Genomic DNA, 21,396 nt, shown 5'->3' with positions numbered 1-21,396 from the left:
CACAAGATAAATCTAAGGGGTCGTGAGATGATTAATAAAGTAGGAAGTATACAGTGTACACATACATGTAATTTACTTTTACTTGTACTTCTGATACTTAAGTTCATTTATTGCCAGAAAATTATTTTTGATGCTTAAGTACAGTTATTATCAGATACTTTTACTTTTGCCAAAGTAACATTTTACCACATTATCTTTACTTTTACTCAAGTATGACTTTTGGGTACCTTATACAACGCTGCACTTTGGTTGGACCGACAACTCAGACACCTGACACGTGACAAAGGCCCTAAGTAGACACTGTTTGTGTAAGAGGTCAAAAGCTGAAAGCTTGAGAGGTTTAATCTTCAACAGTCCATTGCATTCGATAAGATTATCACATGTTTTTTTAAGGTAAAATCTTAGTCTGAAAAGAAATTCGTAGGCATAGTAAAAAGAGTAAAAAGTAGAGTTTTCCTTCTGAACTGTGGTGGAGTAGAAGTTAGCCAAAGTAGCATTAAAAGGAAATACTTAACTAAAGTACATGACAACAGAAAGTTCCTAAGAAATGATAAAACGGTGACTATGCCAGAATAAAGCAAAGACCTTAATCTCCAAGTACAACCAACAGTACCAAAGTCATGTCTCTCATGTGACCACTAGTGGGCGCCCGAGTCTTTCAGCACACTGAACGCAGCGCGCTGTGTTGTCTTCGGTCACTTCCTCGACTACAATCCCACTTCCTGGATACGCGTTCAGAAAAACACCCAGGTTTTTGTCATCATTATCTTACACAGAGTTTCTTCTAACCTGTAGCGTGTACAAACACAAACCAAGACGCATTTTCATCGACAAATGACCGTTCGGTGTGAGGAAACTACCGATGATAACGTAAACAGGGCAGCGAGGCGGAGGGCGCTCAAGTCCAGGAGAAATGTGAGAAAGTAACGTTACTAACCGTTCAGGGATGTTTGTAGCGACTGCGTTAGCCTGCTAGCGAAAATACTCATTTTAGTGCAATAATGTAGTTTATACATGTGTTTCTGTTTGTTTAGTGTGTGTTTTACAGAATGACGAAAGCTTCAAGCGAGTCAAACATCAAACTCAGTTGTCTCTGTTTTCTCCCAGAGCGCCACGTCATTGATCGGCGGAGGAGTCAGATAAACACACCCGGAATATAGTCCCCAGTCCCCCGCGCTCCGAGGCAGGCACACGGTCACACCTCACCGTTCGCCTCCAGTGAGCTGCTGTCTACGTGTCGTTTGACATTTTCTTACCGAAGGAGGTTTCCTGTCAACAAGGGGGCTCAAAATGACGGCGTCCAACTGGGGTCTTATCATGAACGTGGTGAACAGCATCGTCGGCGTGAGCGTGCTCACCATGCCCTTCTGCTTCAAACAGGTGGGTCACCTGCGGCCGAGCGCGCGCGCGCCTGCGGATATGGAAAGTTATCGGTCCGAGAATCTCATCCGTCCCTGAACGCATCCCTATATGATGACTGCATACAGTGGCAGAAGTAGCTATTTAGTTTATTCACCAAAGTAAAAGTAGCAATATATTCTGCATTTACTACAACTAAAGTATCAGCAACAAAGTCAGTAAAAGTACACGTATACAGAATGGCCAATGTGTTGATACATTTCTCATAATAGGCCATTATTATTATAATAATGGCCTAACCCTAACCTTCAGCTTGTCATAATTCATGGGAATGATGTCATATACAGTTGTCTGACGTGGCGTTGAATTTTGCATAGAGGCGTTTCTCATACTCAACATCATCAAACATCACTGATAGAAAACAGCTGAAAACAAAAAATGTAAGAACACCTTTCGGTGTAACACAACATGATTCAACCACATTACCAGCAATTGTCCAATTTGAAATCATGATGGACGTTGTAACTGTCAGCTTGATGACTGTGCTTCATTTGAACCCTTGCTGTGTTTTTTGCCCGCATCATACAAGGAAATCACTGTGAAGGGAAATTTACCTAATAAGTGACTGCGTCATTATAAAAGCCAGACAACTTCCTCATGAAATCAATAGATGCTTGGTTGAACATAAACACTACCTCAGCGTGTTGTATAACTTTATCAAGAGTCTTTTAAATTATTTGATCACATTGTCTTACAGGTTTTGGCACGAATACCAAAATAGTTTTTAAACTGCAAAAAGTACCATTTGGCAAAACACTGTAGGCGAGGCATTCCCCCCCCCAACCTCTAATTAACTTCATTGTGATCACAGTCTGATCTCAGGAACCGAACTGTCAAGTTTGTCAGCCCACTTCCTGCCTCACTTTGTCTCTGTGTTTGTTGTGTTTGGCCATGAAACAAAGTGTACACAAGTAAACTGCAAGTTCAAAATTTGTGCAGTACTTATGTACAAAGGGAGCTTAAGATAAGGAGTCAGGGTGAAACGTATTTAACTTTCTTTTTCAGTTTCAGATGTGGATAAATGTAATGTCTTTTCTCTGTATTTTAAGTTGTGGATATCTTGTACATCCATCCATTCTTTTGTTACGTCATGGTGTGTGTGTGTGTGTGTGTGTTTGTGTGTGTGTGTGTGTGTGTGTGTGTATACATCTTCTCGGACTTTTCCTTTTCATACACCTGCATGTTTTCAGTCAAAAGATTTTGTGCATTTACGTTGTGATTCCCTGCTGGACTGGTGTTGTAATTAGTTTTAAACACTGACTGTAGTCAAGTTAGTTTAGTAGGATTCCAGTTTGAATCCTAGCCAGGGCATCATGACTTAACGCAGATTCTCGTATAATTTAATAGAACACATTATTAAGTGCCCCTCTCTCTTTTTACAGTGTGGGATTGTGCTGGGAACTCTCCTGTTGTTCTTCTGCTCGTGGATGACTCACAAGTCCTGCATGTTCCTGGTACACACAGCGAGCAACACCAAAAGGAGGACCTATGCAGGGTTGGGTGAGTTGAAGTAGTAATGAGTGTCATTTTAAATTAATGTTAAGATTTCGCAAATAAACCATCTGTTGTACAGGGAACGATCTGTGTTGCTTTTTGCTGTCAGCAACAGCCACCGCCTTTTCAAGAGTTGAGGAAGAAGTATGTGTTTAGCAGTAGCAATGATACCCGTCATGACTGCACAGACAGATAAAACAGTGTCACTTAAACAAACATAAGTGAGAGAAACCGCATCTTCGCCCACAATGATGATAAACACACTGATTTTAAAGTGGAACTTTCCCAGCTCCTAGCCTTTCCAAGTGGTATTATTGTTGGCACCGCTTTCACAAAGACAACTGGAACATTTCTGTTTTTCTCAGAGTCGCAACTACCAACAACACAGGAAGAAATGTGAGTCCATTCACAATAGAGAAATGAAAGCAGATTTTAAAAAAGCCAGCTTGTCTAGATCACCAGTCAGCCAGTCTGGAGATTTTGTAGACAGTGGAAGACAAATTAGCAGCGTGAAAGCAAAGTTTATAGGAACCAATCTTAATGCAGATGGCGTCATTATTCTATAACAGTTACATTGTGCAATCAACATTTACTTCATGATGATACGTTGAAGTAAAAACTTGTATATTGCCAGTTTAAGATGCTCTACTGTAGCCCACATAGTTACGGTGCTTTGATAGGTATTGACAGATATTATGAAAACAGAAACTATTTTTAGGACACTGCCATCTGTTAGTTTGCATGTCCTTCACACTGACGTCACTCTCTTCTCTGCAGCCTTCCATGCTTACGGGAAACCAGGAAAAACACTTGTGGAGACGAGGCAAGTCTCATTATTAATTCACTACGCACACTTTGCTGTGTTTGAAGTGTGTATTATGACTTGATCTTCTACAAATATAAAACGTTTGTTTCAAAAATCATGTAAACTGATAATAACTGTGTTTTCACCTGTCCCCTCTTTCTCCCTCTGCAGTATGATCGGTTTGATGTTGGGGACCTGTATCGCCTTCTACGTTGTTATAGCTGATCTGGGCTCAAATTTCTTCGCTCAGCTGTTAGGTTTACAGGTTTGAGATCAGTATTTGCTACATTCATCTCTCGATATTTGAATATCTCTGAACACTGTTATGATCAAGTCCTATGTTTCCTCCACACTGCAATCTTCTGCCCATCAGCTTTACTTTTAAGCAACCAAAACAGTTAATTACTTAAGAAACAATGTTGTGTTATCATATGACACTGTCCTCTAAAGGTGACCTTCAGTTTTCGTGTGCTGCTGCTCATCGCCGTGTCTCTGTTCATCGTCCTCCCACTGAGTCTGCAGAGGAACATGATGTCCTCCATCCAGTCCTTCTCCGCGATGGCTCTCATGTTCTACACTCTCTTCATGTTCACGGTGAGCCCACCAGCACATAGACAGCTACGCTCCACGCAACCAATATTAAAAGACCGCAGTGGAAAGTTACTTCAGCAGTGCAGTCAGGGTGTACATATAAAGTATTCGATAGATTAAAAAAAAAACTGTTTTGGTGGAAATATATAAGTTCAAAGTAAGTGGAGCTCAGGTGCTAAATTGATTCTGAAGCCAATGTGCTCTTAATTCACGTCTTCTTTTCCAAAGACATGTTACACATAATTACTACATTAATGCCGCTCTATATTTGAACTTGCAGCATATTTGATTGCCAAAATATTGTTTGGATAAATGTTATTTTGTTGTATTCTGTGTAAAATCTTCCTTATTTGCTCAATTGTACAGAACTATGTCTTTCTTACCGTCACAATATTGTCTTGCTCCTCTTCTTTTTTTTTTTTAAAGAGCAAATTCACACTAAATCACATCCGGCAGAAAACAATTGCTGCACTGCTCTTCATAAGCTGAAACAAAGACTCTCCCCTGGGAAGGAGGCACCACTTGGAAGTGGCCACTAGAGACTTTTTAAGCACTGCAAGTGCAAAGTAAATGGAGGTCAGATAGTCAACAGCACTTAATCACAAACAGTTGCAACTTTAGGGAATTGTCTTTCTATATTTGCCAGATATAAATATGTCAACTACTTTTTATATATTTCAGATGTCACAGCACAGTTTCTAGGCCAGTCGTTGGTGTGCACATTTATTCTCTGATCCTAAGTCCTCTGTCATTCCTATTTCTACACACCGCTCAGTCGATCGCCATTGATCAGCAACTTCACCATGGCGGCTGAAATATTTTGGATGCACTGTAGCTTATTCAGGAACTTCGCTCAGGTATATAACCAGCCGCCAAAGTATATCTGGCAACCTATTTAAGCATTTTATACTTTTTTGTTTGTTTGTTTTAATTCGTCTGCGAGAATGACGGCATCCACGATCGATCCCCACCCGTCTACTGTCAGTCACACATGCACTGTTTTGATCATCCACATAATTAACAACAAGCTTCCTCCACACGCAGCTCACCTGCTGTTATGACAACGGCATCACAGGGTGAAAAGATCCTAAGCAGGAAGTGCCACAGGTACACACCCATCCTGTGGGAAACATTGAACAGACAGCTAAAACCCAAAGATATTCAGCATGGAGCACTTTGTGACTTCTGATAAACATATATTAATACCCTTGTTATGAGTATTCACACAAGCCACTGAGGTATGATCTGTTACAGCACTAAGCAGCACTAAAAACACGCAGCCCTCTCACAGCTGATTGAAGCGACAGGTTGAAGTGTGTCCAGCAGCAGTTTTCTGCCTGATGTGGTTCAGCTCATTTTACTCTTTAAATGTTCTGTTTTACTGACCCGTAGTGCTGCTTTCACAGACTCCTCACTGCTGTTTACAGTCTTTTTGCGTGATGTGACTTGTGATGATCGTAGCATGATGGCGATATACATAACCTGGAGCGTTGGTGTGGTGTGTGTCTGGCTTCAGATCCAGGCCCGGCCCAGTCCAGACCCCTAACCCTCTAACAGTGATGTATCTTCCCTCCTTCCCTCCCTCCTTTCATCCTACTCCTTTCCGCTTATTGCTCTTTCTTCCCCTCACTCTCCTCGATCACCTCCTCTCCTCCTCCTCTGCACCTCCTTGTTTGCTCCCTTCTGTCCCACTGTTGTTTCTGTCACCGGTGCTGTAGATAGTGTTGTCGTCTCTGCGCTACGGCATAATCTCGGGCTCCTGGGTGGAGCGGGTTCACCTGTGGCGCTTGAAGGGCGTCATTCAGTGCCTGCCCATTATCGCCACAACCTTCTGCTGTCACCCGTAAGTAAACCGAGGAAACCACCCCCACAATAACACCACCGTAAGGGCAGTGGCGGGGGGGTGGAGAGTGAAGGAGGCCTGATGTTTCCACTGCAACTTTACGCTCCTTACACCCCCCCCTCCTGCCTACCTGTACCTTCCGCCCTCTCCTCTCAGTCATCCCCATTTTTCCCTTTTTAATTCGGGTTTTGGTCTGAGCCATTTGTGCTCTGTGAGTGTCTGTGTATGTGTGTGTGTGTGTGTGTGTGTGTGTGTGTGTGTGTTTGGTGGCAGTAGTAAGAAGGCAGAGGAGTGCAACATGCTGAAATGAAATCGTAATTTTTGCAGCCCTCCCACCACCGGCCCACACCCAGGATAAGCAGCCTGGGTGTGGGTGTCGGAGGCTGGAGGGTGACGGAGTGTTCTGCTGTCCTCTGGGACTTAAAGGAGCAAGACGTAGGAAACGCATGCTGATCAAAACCTGTGGGGTACTGTGTGTCCAGATTACACTTTTATAAGAATTTTATTTTCTTCTCAAATTTATGATTTCACTTTGATTCATTACGTATCACCTTCATTACTCAATTTTGTCGGCCATGACAGGTTTTTAGTTCAGTATGGGCTTTCTTGTCATGTCTCTTTGTTGTTTCTCTTTCTTCATTTTCTCTGGTTTCCCCCCTTCATCCCTCATTCATTATTCTCATTATCTGTCTGTGAGCCGTCAGCATGGGTGCAGCCCCCCCCCCATCCCCTCCTCTTCTTCGTGCTCTTCCCCCCCACTTGTCTTCATTTGGATCGGGCCGTAACCTCCCCTCCCTCCTCCCCCTCCTTCCCCCCTCAGATGGTGCTGTCCTCGTTCAAACACGGGCTGCTCAGCGGCTGGTGGCTAGAGCAGGTCAATGTGGTGCGCTGGGAGGGTGTGTTTCGCTGTCTCCCCATCTGTGGCATGGCCTTCGCCTGTCAGTCGTAAGTACTCCACCCGCCCCTCCACCCGCACGTAATGCAACCAACGTCAAACAGGACTCGAATCAAGACTGAGAATATGGAAAATCTGACAGTAGTCGTAAAATCATGTGGTCGGTCGATGCTCAAACTGTCCTAAACTGCAGTGAATTGAATCTTTCATTGCTGCATGTAGCAATTGAGCAATTCCCAATTATTGCATGTGCACTGGCGTCATTCCGTTATAAGCCACAGTGGAGGGTTTTGGGTGAGTTTGTGACAAATTTGTGGTGGAGATGAGGTCGTTATTGAGGGATTTCTAGACCCAGTTTCTACGCTGCTTATTTGCTAATGTGCCTTTCACAGTCAGCTCATCTGTTTCTGTTCCAGTTAGGTCTGCCCTCACAAGAATTAACCTGAAACTGCTTTTTGACCACACTAGTGCTTTTGTTTTCTGATGTAATATGAATAAAACATCAAAAAGTTGTCGAGGGACTTTTAAATGTCACATAAATTACAATATACTGCAAGAAAAATGATCAGCATTAAATAGTGCATAAGTGTTGTCCTTTCTTGGTTTTAAAGGCTGCATTACAGTGAAGTGCTGTAACTTTCTTAACTTACCAGACTGTTCTACTCATTTTGATACTTGCCTTATACTTAGTCACTATATCGCTATATCCACAACCTGTTAACGCTGCTAACACTAGCTTACATTAGGGAAGTACAGTCTGCTGGGCGCATGCTGTAGAACTTCACAGACTTGCAACTACCAAGAACACAGATACCATGTGACTATAAACATCGTGTATTGCAACCTGTTATTAAAGCCATATTGCCCAGCCCTTTGCAGACCTTGCTAGTGCGGCAAATACTGTACATACACTGAGTGTATTTTCTTTGCCAGGAAGTAAGAATGTTTTAACGCTATTTTTCACGCATAACATCCCATGCTGTAGTGTGACCTCTGCACTTACTCCGTGTCACTTTTCACAACTTAATCAGAGCATCTTCACTTTTTCATCTCTCCATTGTCATCCATCTGCATGCTCTGTCACTGCCCTTTTTGTTTTGTTCCTGTCCTTGAAGCTTTACTGCTTGCTCTGGGTTTGCAGCGAGTTGAACGGTAGAAGGTCTAGTGGGATCCAAGCTTGCTTATCTTTGATTTGAGCGCAGTGCTGGGCAAAGATGCAGGGAGTGTTGTGGTGAGGTCATTAGGAGCCAGATGTTTGGGTGGTGGTACTGTATGGGTTTGTTTGTGTGAGAGAGAGAGTGAGGTAAGTGGCTGGAGTGGGTGACTGTAGCCTTGAGACTGAAACGAGACTTTAATTAATGTAATCGCACGAAGCCAACAGAACATTACGATATGTCGAGCGCTTTTATTAGCAAGTGAGGTGTGCCCACTGTTAGAGGAAGAAGAAAGTGTGCGCTTGTGTGTGTGTTTATGCTTGTGCCTTTTGTGCGTCAGGTTCCTACTAGCGGCGCTGAGTGATATTTGGCAGGGCGATTTCTTGGCCTGTGGTCAGGCCGAGCAAGGCGAGCGCTCCGTTAGGCAGCAGGCAGCTTAAGCCAAACCACTAATCAACACATTGGACCGCCGCCATCTTACAGACACACACTGATGTATTCACATGCTGATTAAACAGCTCTCAGCACATTGGATTTTTATTACATTCATGAAATGTGTTTACTTTCAGTTAAAACATTACTTAACATCACCATTATGTCGGGATGGGAGCTGGCCCCGTTGTTTTTTGGCTGCTCTTTGAATAGCGAGGAGCAGTTAGCTCATAATAGAGGGACATACGAAAAACACGTGCAGCGAAAAATGTCCCTCTGTGATGCTACCGTCAGCGTGCTTTCAACTCCAAGTTAATGATATTATCTACAGCACACACCCGAGCCCTCCCGACACACATGCACACTTCCCCCACGTTTGCTTTGAAGACCTTCTCCGTCATATTTCCTCCATTTAAGGGCAGCGTTAAAGCAAAAACACATTAGCCTCTGAGTCGGGACTATTGAGTGACCATTAGATGCTTTAGCTCTGCACTTACGATATGCCGTTTTATTTAACCTTGGCTACGAGATTTACTGGTTTGCGGATTAAACAAGCGTCAAGAAAAAGCACCACGGGACAGTGCTGGCTCATAAAACCAGAGTGTGTGAAAGAGAGACGGGCAAAGAGGCCGAGAAAGTTATGGTTTCTTTCTCTCTCTCTCATTTCTTCTCTCTGTTTCTTCCGTTCACATATATAAGAGGGCGAGAGAGAGGAAGAGAGGAGGCGAGCACAAAGAGTCTGCCAGGAAAGTTTATAATGCTCTAAAACCTGCCAGGCACTCGCTGTTATATATAAAGCCTGTAAATTCACGGGGTAATGTGCGGATGGTCCGCTCCACACGCCGCCTCAGTCTCTCACAGCACAGGATAGAAAATGACAAGGATAGGTACCTGGGCGTACAGACAGGCAGTCTCAGGTACAACCTCAGCCAGTCTTGACTACTGTCACCCATTCTGTGTCACACACATACATGCACACACACCTCAGCCCCACTGCCATCACATTACTCCCATCTCTTGTGGTGCAATTAATACATTTTTAAACAATTGTTGTTATACTGTATTCATAATATGAAAAAAATCCACATGCTGAAAAACTTGATGCATTCATGTGCATGTCAGACACACAACTTGTATGTTGATTTGCTCTACAAGCATCTAAATTATGTGTGTTAGGGGGGCCCATTTTTGTAGGAAGTTAGTAGACTTATTATAGTTTAACAGTTGGGAAGTAGGAATTGAGGCAAACCAAGGACACTAGCAAGTGAAAAACAAATTATTTACCCTAAACAAATATAAATAATTTAATTTAAGTTCCCATCATCATCTTTTCCCATCAGGTTGGGATGTTCGGCTGTTCATTTTAAACCATTTCTCAGCTGTTATTTGGTCAAAACTCTCTTATCACCCATAGGCAGTAGGCGGTTTGAGGGGGGACACCATCCCCCTTGTTAGCAAATGACCAAAATGCATCGTCCGCGATAATAGGGGTGTAAATCACCAGTTTCATCATGATACGATATGATTTCGATTCGTTGGTTGACGTTACGATATTTGCCGATATCATAAATTCTGCCACGATACAATTTCAATTTGATTCAATTCAGGGGCCTACAATCGATATGAGATAAGATATATGTCTATGTAACACAATCAGTCACTTCCAGCATGAGGATTAGCCATTGTGATATTATAGAATTTAGCAAGTTATACGTAGCTTCTCGATTTTTCTTGTGTGACTTTTAAAAAGACTATTTTAGAGCAAGTTTTGCAGAAGTTGGCAGTGACTGACATTTATTAGCAAACACTGCAGATAATGTGGAAATTTACATTGGTGAGTAGGCATTGATGACAAACAAGAGATCTGACTGCAGCTTTGGAGACAATATAAATCTTCATAATCAAATGATGCATCTCCCTCCTCGTGTCCTTGTCACCATCCAACTCAGACAAGTGATTTATTTTTGCTTGTTTAGTCCATTAAAGTTTAAACAGTGTAAGACTGTCATCAGTAATGCATCAAATTGAGTGGCACAAATGGGCCTCCATATGGCTGCACATTAAAGAAATCTACAGAGCAGTTTGCAGAAAAACCCCCCAACTCTGTCGATTTATGTAACAACCAGGAGAGACTGCTTTCCCCTGACTCTCCCTGCTAGATGCGGGAGTGCCACTTCCCAGAGCAAAAGTTGTGTATCTGACAATCCAGACAGCACATGAATACACAACAACAGCAGCACAGATGTGGTCTTGTGTCATTCAGCGCGCAGATTGTTTTGTTGTTGGGCTGCTTGGATCTCACAGGCAGGTGCTGCCGACCTACGACAGCCTGGACGAGCCGTCCGTCAAGCGCATGAGCACCATCTTTACCTCGGCCCTCAACGTAGTCACCATCTTCTACATCACTGTGAGTGGAAAACACACTTTCAGCCGCCGACATTTTGCACTCGCTACATTTGCCACTGTCAGTGCTGTCACATGGAAACCTTGAGATATTACATTGAGTCTGCTTCTCCTGATCTTTTTGAAAAGGCCTTCAATTCAACGCCAAAAAAGTTAATGAATGCTGTTCTTTCTTGTGAGAACTCCAGCATCTTTTATGCCTGTGTCAGTGGTAAAATTGGTCTTTTATTGTTTTCAAGTGTTTTGAAAGGCGATGTTTCCATCAGACAGCACAGCAGATGTTGTTCGTGTGTAAACAGTTTCAACAATGAGGAACTTCTACATATTCACATCTCTGTATTTGCTACCCTCCACCTCTCTCTGAGCCAGGTTGGTTTCTTTGGCTACGTCAGCTTCACAGAGAACATCGCTGGCAACGTGCTGATGAACTTTCCGTCCAACCTGGTGACGGAGATGATCCGCGTTGGCTTCATGATGTCCGTCGCTGTCGGATTCCCCATGATGATCCTGCCCTGCCGTCAGGCCATTAACACAATGCTTTTTGAGCAGCAGGTGAGCTCAAATGTTAGCAGTAAACCAGCTGTATGGGGAGTGCAGATGGTTTGAAGATTTGGAAGCAAGTTCTGAGTTTTATTTATTTATTTCCTCTCATTTCGATCTCTGTTTCCGTCTCACAGCAGAAGGATGGGACGTTTGCTGCCGGGGGATACATGCCTCCTCTGCGCTTCAAGGCCATCACCCTCTGCATTGTGTTCGGCACCATGCTGGGAGGCATTCTCATCCCAAACGGTACGTCCTGTGTGTGTGTGTGCGAACAATCAGACATGAATTGAAACTGTATTTGCGCTCGCCGACTGCAGGTCTTGAAGGTGCATGTGTTCCTTTATGTGGGCGGAGTAGCTGGGGAGCTTTACGACATGTGTGAATGTGACTTTACGAGTCAGTGACTGTCACACTCTAACACAGTCCTTAAATCAGGGCCCTAACTTTTATCTCCTTTTAGACGGGCAGACGGGAAGATAGGGCTATTATTCTCCCAGACTCTCTCAACACACACACACACACACACACACACACACACACACACACACACACACATCCATGTACACACCAATATTGGCTCCCCGTCAAGTTCTTTGAGTCTGTCCGTCCCTCTCACGAACGACTCCAAAATGGTGGAGATGTAAAGGTTAGCATGAGTTTATGTTTTATTCATCCTTTTATAAGGTGGCTGTTTGTTAAACTTTTGATTGGGTCGGCACACACACACACACACACACAAACACACACACACAAACACACACAAACACAAAGCGGGTTTGGCTGGCTCTTTGTGTATCTAATCAGACTAATAGACTGAGGAGAAGGGAGGTAAGGACCCTGGGGAGAATGGACACTAAATCTGAGGGAGACAATATGGTGTCCGTCCTCTGGATGAACGATGGGCTTCCAGGCCCGACGCCCAGCCGGCCCGGTCCACAGAGACAGGGGTGGGGCCAGGGCTTGCTGCTGCCAGGAACAGGGTGCCATGGATGGCAGCCTGGGGTTGGGCGGGTGCCGGTTATGGATGGCAGAGGAAGATATGAATGAAGTTATTAATGAAGATATACCGTATATATGGGGAAGTGAGTTTTTGTCTTCGTCAGTGCCGCTTGTTCAACACCACCTGTTAGTTTCCAAATGTGTTTATTTCAATTGATTTTAATGTGGCTGTTGGGTAAGATCACAAAAAGTGAATATTGTTATGATGTTTGATGATGTCATTTTGTAGTCAATATTAAGGTTATGTTTCTATTTATACTACTACCACTTGAGAAGGGGGATCTTTCAAACTTTTATCCATTTCTTTTGTGTAACTATTTAAACTGTTTATACATTAGTTATAGCTAACTATACCAACTGATTATCTTTTACTTTTTAACCAGCTATTTTAGCTGTTTATCTTTTATCTTAAGCTAATTGTTTCAACTTTTCATTCGCTATTTTTAGCTAGCTATTTCAACTTTTTATCCATTCATTTTTGGTCATTATTTCAACTGTTTTTATTGCTGCCACATACGCCCTGACAACTGAAGAATTATCCGCTGGGGTTCAGGTACCCATGGGAGTCACTGCTCTTCAGAATCGCAAAGTGTAATGCTTGTGTTTTTCTTTCCCTTTCTTTCTTTAGTGGAAACTATTCTGGGTCTGACTGGAGCCACCATGGGTAGCCTCATCTGCTTCATATGCCCAGCTCTCATATACAGAAAGATCCAGAAGAATGGCATCATTGCTCAGGTGATATAGTCATATTTAACACTTTCTTAATCATTTGAAAAAAGGTTTATTCACTGTTTCTGACCTGTTGTGCTTCTCCTCCTTCTCTGTCCTGTAGCTCGTGCTTTTTGTGGGTCTGGGCATCCTGCTGGTCAGCACCTTTACCACCCTCTCAATTTCGGCCCGAAGCCCCGGCACCAGGGTCCAAGCTCCTCCTCCACCAGCACCTGACAAGAACAACCTGCTGCTACCGGACCTCCCTGAACTGCGCGGTAAAGATCACAACATGCGCTAATGGCTGGCACTTATGTACTTGATGGGATGTAGATTAAAGTGCTTTACTAATGATCCATGGAAACATTTACCTCAACGGACCGGAGCCAGGGTTGTCTGCTGTGTCTGAGAATGGACAGCAGTGCCGCATTTAATTATTTCATGCAAAAGGGACCAGCAAGCACGGGAGACATGTTTATTTCTAAAGTCGCAGCGCCCAAAGACAACCACGTAAAGAGTATATGAGGCCATAGTAAAGGGCCAGTGAGACCATAATAAAAGCACAAAGCCACAGCCAAAAAAAGGTTTCTTTCATCCCTGTAAGAAGAAAAGATGTAGACAGACGGAGTGACTGATAGACAGACAGCCAGGGTGAGGAGATAACCTCTTGATAATATCTGAGAGCAGCGCTGAGTGCTTGACATTGATGGAGCGAGAGTGATGCCCTTCAAACTCGAGTAATTTCTCTCCTCCACCCCTCTACCTCTGTTTCATTTCTCCTGCCATCCCCTCCCCCCAAAACACATTGTCTACACCCCCGTCTCCCCCGTATCTCCCGTGGCAGCTATAAAATGCCTCCAAGCTCTAGCTGCATAAAGGGAAGAGGGCGATATGGGTTTCGGGAGGGAAGGGGGGTGCAGACAAAACAAGAGATGAGGAACCCTTCGAGTTAAGGTTCTCAGTTTTAGGGTGAAACGGGGAGGGTTTTAGTGTCAGTTCCTCTCCTTACCGCATTTGTTCTTCAGTAGCATCTTTCTCAAGCCTAATCACTACACCGGCAAAGGCTCAATCTTTGTAATTCTTTCTTCTCTTAGTCTGAACTCTTTCCTCTCCTTTTACTCCAGATGAAACGCATGTGGTCTGACTTACACACCTGTTTCCTCTTTGTCACCTTCTCTTCTCTTCTCTTCTCTTCTCTTCTCTTCTCTTCTCTTCTCTTCTCTTCTCTTCTCTTCCACTTGAGCCAGTAGTGTCAGCTTTGCCATTGTCAGTATTTGCTGCCACCTAGTGGATCTACTCATGAGAAATAGTCAGTGAAATCAATTACAAATGAGTGTGTCACTGCAGCACATATGCAGAGTTGTTAAATTATTTTAATGCCAGCAGTTAATGTGTGCAATAAACACAACTGTACCAGAAAATAAAGACTACATGTCAGGGCCAGTGTTAAATGGGAATACAGTCGCTTTACTTTTCTCAGACAAGAGGAAATAGTGGAATAAACGAGGTGTCGAATTTACGGTTTCTTGATTTAGTCGCGTTAGTCACGTTAATGCGTCTCATATTTTTCAGACTGACTGTATATACTGGCTGTGTGGGGAGAGGAACACAGCAAAGGCAAATAAAGAGAGCACCAGAAGCATTACTAAACAACAGTTAAAAATATCTTGGTGTGAAAACTTTGTTTTTATGGATGTATAAATCTGTTACTAAGAAATTATTTACGCAGTTGTTTTGCCTAAACAGGGAACACAAAGGATCTTGGGAATAAGTTGGATATCTGACATGTTCATGGAGGTGATATCCAGTTGCAGTATTCTGTGTTGTAAAAGACTGTGTTTTGTGTGTTTGCATGTAGACAACCCTGTAAACAAAAAGCCAGTGGAGATAGAAAAGCCTGACCTTCCAGCTGTGGAGGAGGTACAACCTGTAGACAGGGCGGAGCCCCCCCAGATTAAAGGACCAGTGGAAGTACCCAAGAAGAGGAAGGAGGAAGAGGTGCAGCTGGACCGCCCCGATGCTGGTAAGCAAACTGAACCAGTACCTTAATCTTAAAGGGTAACTCCACCAATTTTACACATTAAAGTGTGTTTACAGGTCTTTGGGAGTACTATTGCTGCTTTTGAAAAGCAGTCCACTGGTCTATCATTGCATTCCTATAACACTTTTGATGATCAAAATAATGCAGCAGAACCAGAGATATCGCATATTTTATTCCACACATTCTTCTTCCTTTTCAAAAACTGGTGCCTACATTACCCACATTGCAACTTAGCCACTGAGTGACATCACTGGAGGCAATTTATCAGGTTAAATGCAGCTTGTTCTTTATATTACTTTTTCACATATGCAGTAGTTCTCTCCAAGACGTGTAAACACACTTTAATGTGTAAAATTGGTGGAGTTACCCTTTAACTGTTTCTTCAATGAAATCTGTAGAATCAGTGACGTTTCTGTCTGTTCACCCAGGTGTTGCAGTGCCAGAGGCGGAGGCCCATCGCCATGAACCGCCTATTCCTCGTGATGAGGAAAAGGATCAAGCTCCTGCAGGAGGAGGAGAGGAAGAACCCAAAAGAACTGACAATCAAGGGCAGGCTGTGGAGGGGAACCCAAAAGACGGCAATGTTGATGAGAAACCAGAGGCTGTTGTGAGGAAAGAGGAGGTGGATTTGGGTGGAGGTGAAGTCTTGTCCAATGAGGTGCTGGAGAAGCCGGATGGAGACGCAGGCAAAAAGCAGGAGAATCCCCCACTAAATAAAGTCGAGAAGCTTGATCCTGGGAAAGATCCTCTCGCAGGGAATGTAGCTGTGGTGGAAAATCAGGCTGCAGCGGGAAAAGTTGATAATGTGGTTAAAGCTCCGGAGGCTGCAGGGAAAGGTGTGTATTTATGGATTGTGTAACTGTAGTTTAAGGCAGCTGGATGGAAAAACAGTAAGTAAATGCAATGTTGATGTGATATTTGCTGATCCTTCAGCTCCCGTTCCAGAAGGAGAGCATCATCCTGCTGCAGACGAGGCTCTAGCTGCAGACGTAAAAGACACAGCAGATGAGAAGTTGGACGGTAAGTGGAGAAGAAAACGTTGTCGACACGAGTTAATCATCCCAGGTCACAAGCTGCACCACAAATGTATCATTTGGTGATACAACGTTGATTTCTTTCCACAAATATTAATAGGATGTGAAGATATATCTACATAAAAAAAAAATTGTCCAGCTAAATTAAAGTTTGTACACATTTTGTATTGCAATACAACAATCATAGAGCAACAAAGCGATGTAGATGAGGTGGGGATAGCAGCTTTTCCAGCGACAGTAGCCTCCATTGACCAGAATGCAATGTAGCCGCAGCTTTGTGTAGATGGTGTGTAAGCTTATGAAATACAGTGGCCCTTTGACAGCAATGCTCACGTGCTCCTCGGATGGTCCCATTTCCCGAGTTGTGAAGTCCGTCTTTTGACTTTGGTGTGTTCATGTGCGTCGTCTTGGAATATGGGAGCAACATGGATGCTGAAAAGAAGTTGTTTTCCATTTTAGCGCTCCGAGCGTTTAAACAACACATTGACAGCTGTTTCCAATATTTGAGTTAAATTGAAGTGCAAAGGACACGATACAATGACTATACAATACACAACTTTGGTAAAAATTTCTCGCCATCAAGCCCAATGTTTACTGTAGTCCGCCATGTTTCCGTCAACTCGGCAACTCGTGTACCAAAATGCTCTCAGACTTGAAAGGGCATTCACGTGAATTTTCCCAGTCGCAAAAACGTTTTTCCGACAGCACATGAACACACAGTCAGCCTATAAAATCCTTTGACAGGAAGAGCTAGCACATGGCAGTTTTTTGTTGAGTGGGGAAAAAAACACCAACACTATTGCATTTTCACCCCTTAAAGAAAAGTTGCAAGACAGAGGGCACAAAAAATGCTGCATGCTGTTTATGCCCCCACCTCTCTTTTCCTCACCTCAGTTTGCTTGTTTGATCTTATGTAATCTCTGTGATCTGCTTATCGTGCCTGTATTTGATGGTACAAATGGTGTAAAGGACAGCAGAGATGCACAAATCCATTTCTTTCTCCTACTTCTTGACCTGGCTTGATTCACTATGCAGTCATTTTTGGCTTTTGTTGACTTTTCTTGTTCTGTTTACCTTTGCCCTCTCTCTCCTCTTCTCCATCTTTACGCCCCTTTTTTTCTTTCTGTCTCTGCCGGACTCCTATCACAGTGATAAAAAAGCTGGTTGCAGGTATGAATTCCATCTTGCCTCCTCTCTTTACCCTCAGTCTGTCGCTCTTTCATTCACTCAGTACATATACGTACAATACATATATTAGTGTTTTTATCCTATCACTAAATAATGTGCCAGTGTAGAATCCAACCACTCACCTTGCCCCCTAACATAGTGTGTGTGTGTGTGTGTGTGTCTACAGCTGCCCATTCCAGTTTCTGTTTAAGGCTACAACTTAGCCATAGTGGAATATTGTCTTCCCCTCTCCCCTTCCACATCAGCCTAACTAAGCTTCTTGACTAATGCATTGCTCTCAGAGCAGGTTGTGACTTATTTTAATTGAACAATTCTGTCGTGTAGAGGGCCAGCTCGACCACGCCGTGCTGCTGCAGGTGATCAAGGAGCAGCAGCAGCAACAGAAGAGGCTTCTTGATCAGCAAGAGAAACTATTGGCCGTCATAGAGGAGCAACACAAAGAAATCCACCAGAAACAACCTGCAGGTGCGTATACACATCTTTTTTTTTGGCACTTGTGTTCAATTTAAGAAATACATTTAACAAAGTGTTTATACATTTAAGGGGCTGCTGGTGAAGGCGAGGCAGAGAAAGGCCTCCAGGAACACTTGGAGGTGATGGAAGGTGGAGCAGCAGAGGCCAAAGAGTCAGGAGTGGCCTCAGACCTGAAGCAGCCCAAGGAGGCAGCCGGAGGAGCCGAGCCTCAGGCCCAGAATGAGGCTCAGGTTGTGAATAAGGGTGATGAGGTCGGGGATCCTAAAGCACCTTACAAGGAGGACGCCCATGTTGCAGCTGGAGGAGAATCCCACAAGCAGAGTCAGCTGGGGGCGAGGGGAGTGCCACTGGGAAAGAAAGAGCCTGACGATCATCTGGATGTACCTCAAAATAATCAGGCAGCTCAACTTAAAGACGAAGAAAGAAGCCTGGATAAAGAAAAAGAGAAAATTGATGATCTTAAAAATGCACAGATAGAGAAAGTGGTTGAGGCGAGGCTGGAAAAAGAACAGCTCGAGAAGGAGATAAAGGAGAAGCTGGCCAGAGAGCAGGAGTTAGAAAAAATAGAGAAAGAAAGGATAGACGAAGAAGTGCAGGTGAGGTTAGACAAGGAGCGACAAGAGAAGGAGCGACAGGAAAAGCTGGCCAGAGAACAGGAGTTAGAGAGAGTAGAGAGAGAAAGGATAGAGAAAGAAGTGCAGGCGCGAGTGGACAAAGAGCGGCTGGAAAGGGAGAAAAGAGAGAAGGAGCTAGAGAAAGAGAGAGCACTGAAAGAGAAACTCGCACAGGAGAAAGCTGCCGAGGAGAGACATCAGCAGGAGATCCAGAAAGCAGAAAATGAAATCCTTGAGAGAGCGAGGAAAGAGAAAAACGCGGAGGAGGCTCGGGAGAAGCTGGCCCAGCTGGAGCGAGCCATGGAAGCCAAAAAAGTTGCACAGGGGGCTGAGAGAGAAGACGGTGAAGCTTTGAAAAAAGGGGGACGAGACCTCAAAGAGAAAGCTCCCGCTCAGGCAGACCCCAGGGAAGGTGTGGAAGACAAGGCCGTCAAAGCTGAGGCTCACCCCCAGGGCTCCCACGAGAAGGTCAGGGACCAGGGAGAGATGGATCTAAGGAGGAGGCGCAGGGCACTGGGACCCGCAGAGGCTGGAGGGCCTCCAAAGGAGACCAGGGCTGTGCCGGGGCTGGAGCCCCTGCTGGAGCTGGGGGGCTCAGACCTGCACGCGGCCCTGGAGGAGCAGCTACTGCAGCGACAGGAAAAGCTGGCCAGAGAACAGGAGTTAGAGAGAGTAGAGAGAGAAAGGATAGAGAAAGAAGTGCAGGCACGAGTGGAAAAAGAGCGGCTGGAAAGGGAGAAAAGAGAGAAAATGGAGAAGGAGAGGATAGAGAAAGAAGTGCAGGCAAGGTTAGAGAAGGAACGACAAGAGAAGGAGCGACAGGAAAAGCTGGCCAGAGAACAGGAGTTAGAGAGAGTAGAGAGACAAAGGATAGACAAAGAAGTGCAGGCGCGAGTGGAAAAAGAGCGGCTGGAAAGGGAGAAAAGAGAGAAGCAGGAGCTGGAGAAAGAGAGAGCACTGAAAGAGAAACTCGCACAGGAGAAAGCTGCCGAGGAGAGACATCAGCAGGAGATCCAGAAAGCAGAAAATGAAATCCTTGAGAGAGCGAGGAAAGAGAAAAACGCGGAGGAGGCTCGGGAGAAGCTGGCCCAGCTGGAGCGAGCCATGGAAGCCAAAAAAGTTGCACAGGGGGCTGAGAGAGAAGACGGTGAAGCTTTGAAAAAAGGAGGACGAGACCTCAAAGAGAAAGCTCCCTCTCAGGCGGACCCCAGAGAAGGTGTGGAAGACGAGGCCGTCAAAGCTGAGGCTCACCCCCAGGGCTCCCTCGAGAAGGTCAGGGACCAGGGAGAGATGGATCTAAGGAGGAGGCGCAGGGCACTGGGACCCGCAGAGGCTGGACGGCCTCCAAAGGAGACCAGGGCTGTGCCGGGGCTGGAGCCCCTGCTGGAGCTGGGGGGCTCAGACCTGCACGCGGCCCTGGAGGAGCAGCTACTGGCTGGGGCCATGGTGCACTCACGGCAGATTAAGCAGGCCTCAGAGGACAAGGGAGCGAAATAACACACACCACACACACACACACACACGTACAGCAACACACACTGTACACCTGCAGAAAACTTCTCATACTGTGGACCATGATATCGCTGCCTTACATTCTTTCTTGCCTTCAAAAAATGTTATGGACAAAGAGGAACATCTCTCTCTATTGATACTGCGTACTCTGGAATAACCCAAAGTCTTTATTAAAGAGCAAAGTGTTTGTAAATATTAACTTATTTTTGTCTGTCGGAGGGAGAATTTGAAGAGGTAACTATTGAAATGTTTATGCAAATACCAAATTCTATTGAGCGAATATATTAATGTTTGTATTTGAGTCAACTTGATTCCTTTCTATTCACCAGCTGTGCAGAGTCTGCTTCTCAGTAGGATCTGTGTTAATGTCTCCTGTGCCGATTTTGTGTTAAAAGGAAAAAAATCAGAAATGTACATTTTACTTCTTACCTGTATTGCTATTTATCCATCAGATTGTTTCGGTGTGTTGTCAGATTTTGGACATATCGGCGGGCGTGATGTCTGCCTTCTAAACAGCATAAATAGCCAACAGGTAAGAGGAAAAATACAGTTTGTATTTCTGATTTTGGGGTGAACTGTCCCTTTTAAGGCATGGGTCAATTTGTGTTTATCTGTTACTTTGAGGTGTAAATATTGTAAAAGTGTTGTGTGATCAATGTTTAAGGTTTCTTTGAACCTACATTTACCACATATTGGATGTAATGTGTGTTCAGGCGCCGTGTTAGGTGTTGTCACTCTACTTTCAAATGAAAGTGACTGAATACAACCTCCATGCTGGAGCTACGAGGTATATAGTGTAGCCTTACTGTTTATAAACTGTGGACAATGGAGCAGCTTGATCCTTCCGGGTCCATGACATTCCATCTTCAATATCTCTTCCTTGTTTTATCAGTTTATCAGTGCCTTCCTAGCCATATGCTGCAGCGGTGATATTTTCTCAAAACAAAAATGTGTCATTATCTCAGTTTGTGGTGTTGTTGGTTCCTCGGGATCTCTTACTGTAAACAGTACAGTAATTACGAGAAAATTAGATATGAACATGGTGTAAAGGACATTGAAAGAAAATATGATTTTAGTGTTTCTTAGTAATCCAACTTCTCTGAAATTCCCTTCATACGTTAGCACTTCAACACATGCTGGACCTTTGCTTTGTACAAGAAGCTATTTTTATTATGACTATTTTTCTATGTGCATTGTATTTCTGTACGATTGCTGAGAAGAATCAATAAAAACATCTCTGACAGCCA

The 21,396-nt window shown here is 44.1% G+C and overlaps 1 protein-coding gene across 3 annotated transcripts; it reads left to right on the top strand.

The window, feature by feature from the left end:
- Window positions 1-720: 720 nt before the first annotated feature.
- Window positions 721-21,392, top strand: slc38a10 (solute carrier family 38 member 10). Of its 3 annotated transcripts, none has more exons than XM_084343190.1 (18): window positions 721-915; window positions 1,108-1,380; window positions 2,802-2,919; window positions 3,691-3,736; window positions 3,890-3,983; window positions 4,169-4,312; window positions 6,973-7,097; window positions 10,938-11,040; window positions 11,406-11,588; window positions 11,714-11,825; window positions 13,207-13,313; window positions 13,411-13,564; window positions 15,145-15,309; window positions 15,756-16,163; window positions 16,261-16,347; window positions 17,511-17,531; window positions 17,874-18,014; window positions 18,093-21,392. In XM_084343190.1, exons 2-18 carry the CDS (start codon window positions 1,291-1,293, stop codon window positions 20,132-20,134), a joined length of 4,140 nt encoding a protein of 1,379 aa, XP_084199316.1. In that variant the 5' UTR covers window positions 721-915; window positions 1,108-1,290; the 3' UTR covers window positions 20,135-21,392. The 3 variants fall into 3 exon arrangements, with proteins under 3 accessions (XP_084199316.1, XP_084199317.1, XP_084199318.1); XM_084343191.1 differs by lacking the exon at window positions 6,973-7,097 and adding an exon at window positions 6,028-6,152; XM_084343192.1 differs by lacking the exon at window positions 17,511-17,531.
- The last annotated feature ends 4 nt before the right edge of the window (window positions 21,393-21,396 follow it).

The sequence above is a fragment of the Pagrus pagrus genome (genome assembly GCF_965226575.1).
Source record: "Pagrus pagrus genome assembly, chromosome: 21".
NCBI classification, from domain to species: domain Eukaryota; kingdom Metazoa; phylum Chordata; class Actinopteri; order Spariformes; family Sparidae; genus Pagrus; species Pagrus pagrus.
Note: the sequence above shows the minus strand (reverse complement) of the source record. Positions and strands in the feature narration are given on the sequence as shown.

Coding starts and splice junctions, on each gene's coding strand:
- slc38a10 (XM_084343190.1), top strand. CDS start 1,291: ATGACGGCGTCCAACTGGGGTCTTATCATGAACGTGGTGAACAGCATC. Junction 2,920..3,690: donor GAGGACCTATGCAGGGTTGG/GTGAGTTGAAGT, acceptor TCTTCTCTGCAG/CCTTCCATGCTTACGGGAAA. Junction 3,984..4,168: donor CTCAGCTGTTAGGTTTACAG/GTTTGAGATCAG, acceptor TGTCCTCTAAAG/GTGACCTTCAGTTTTCGTGT.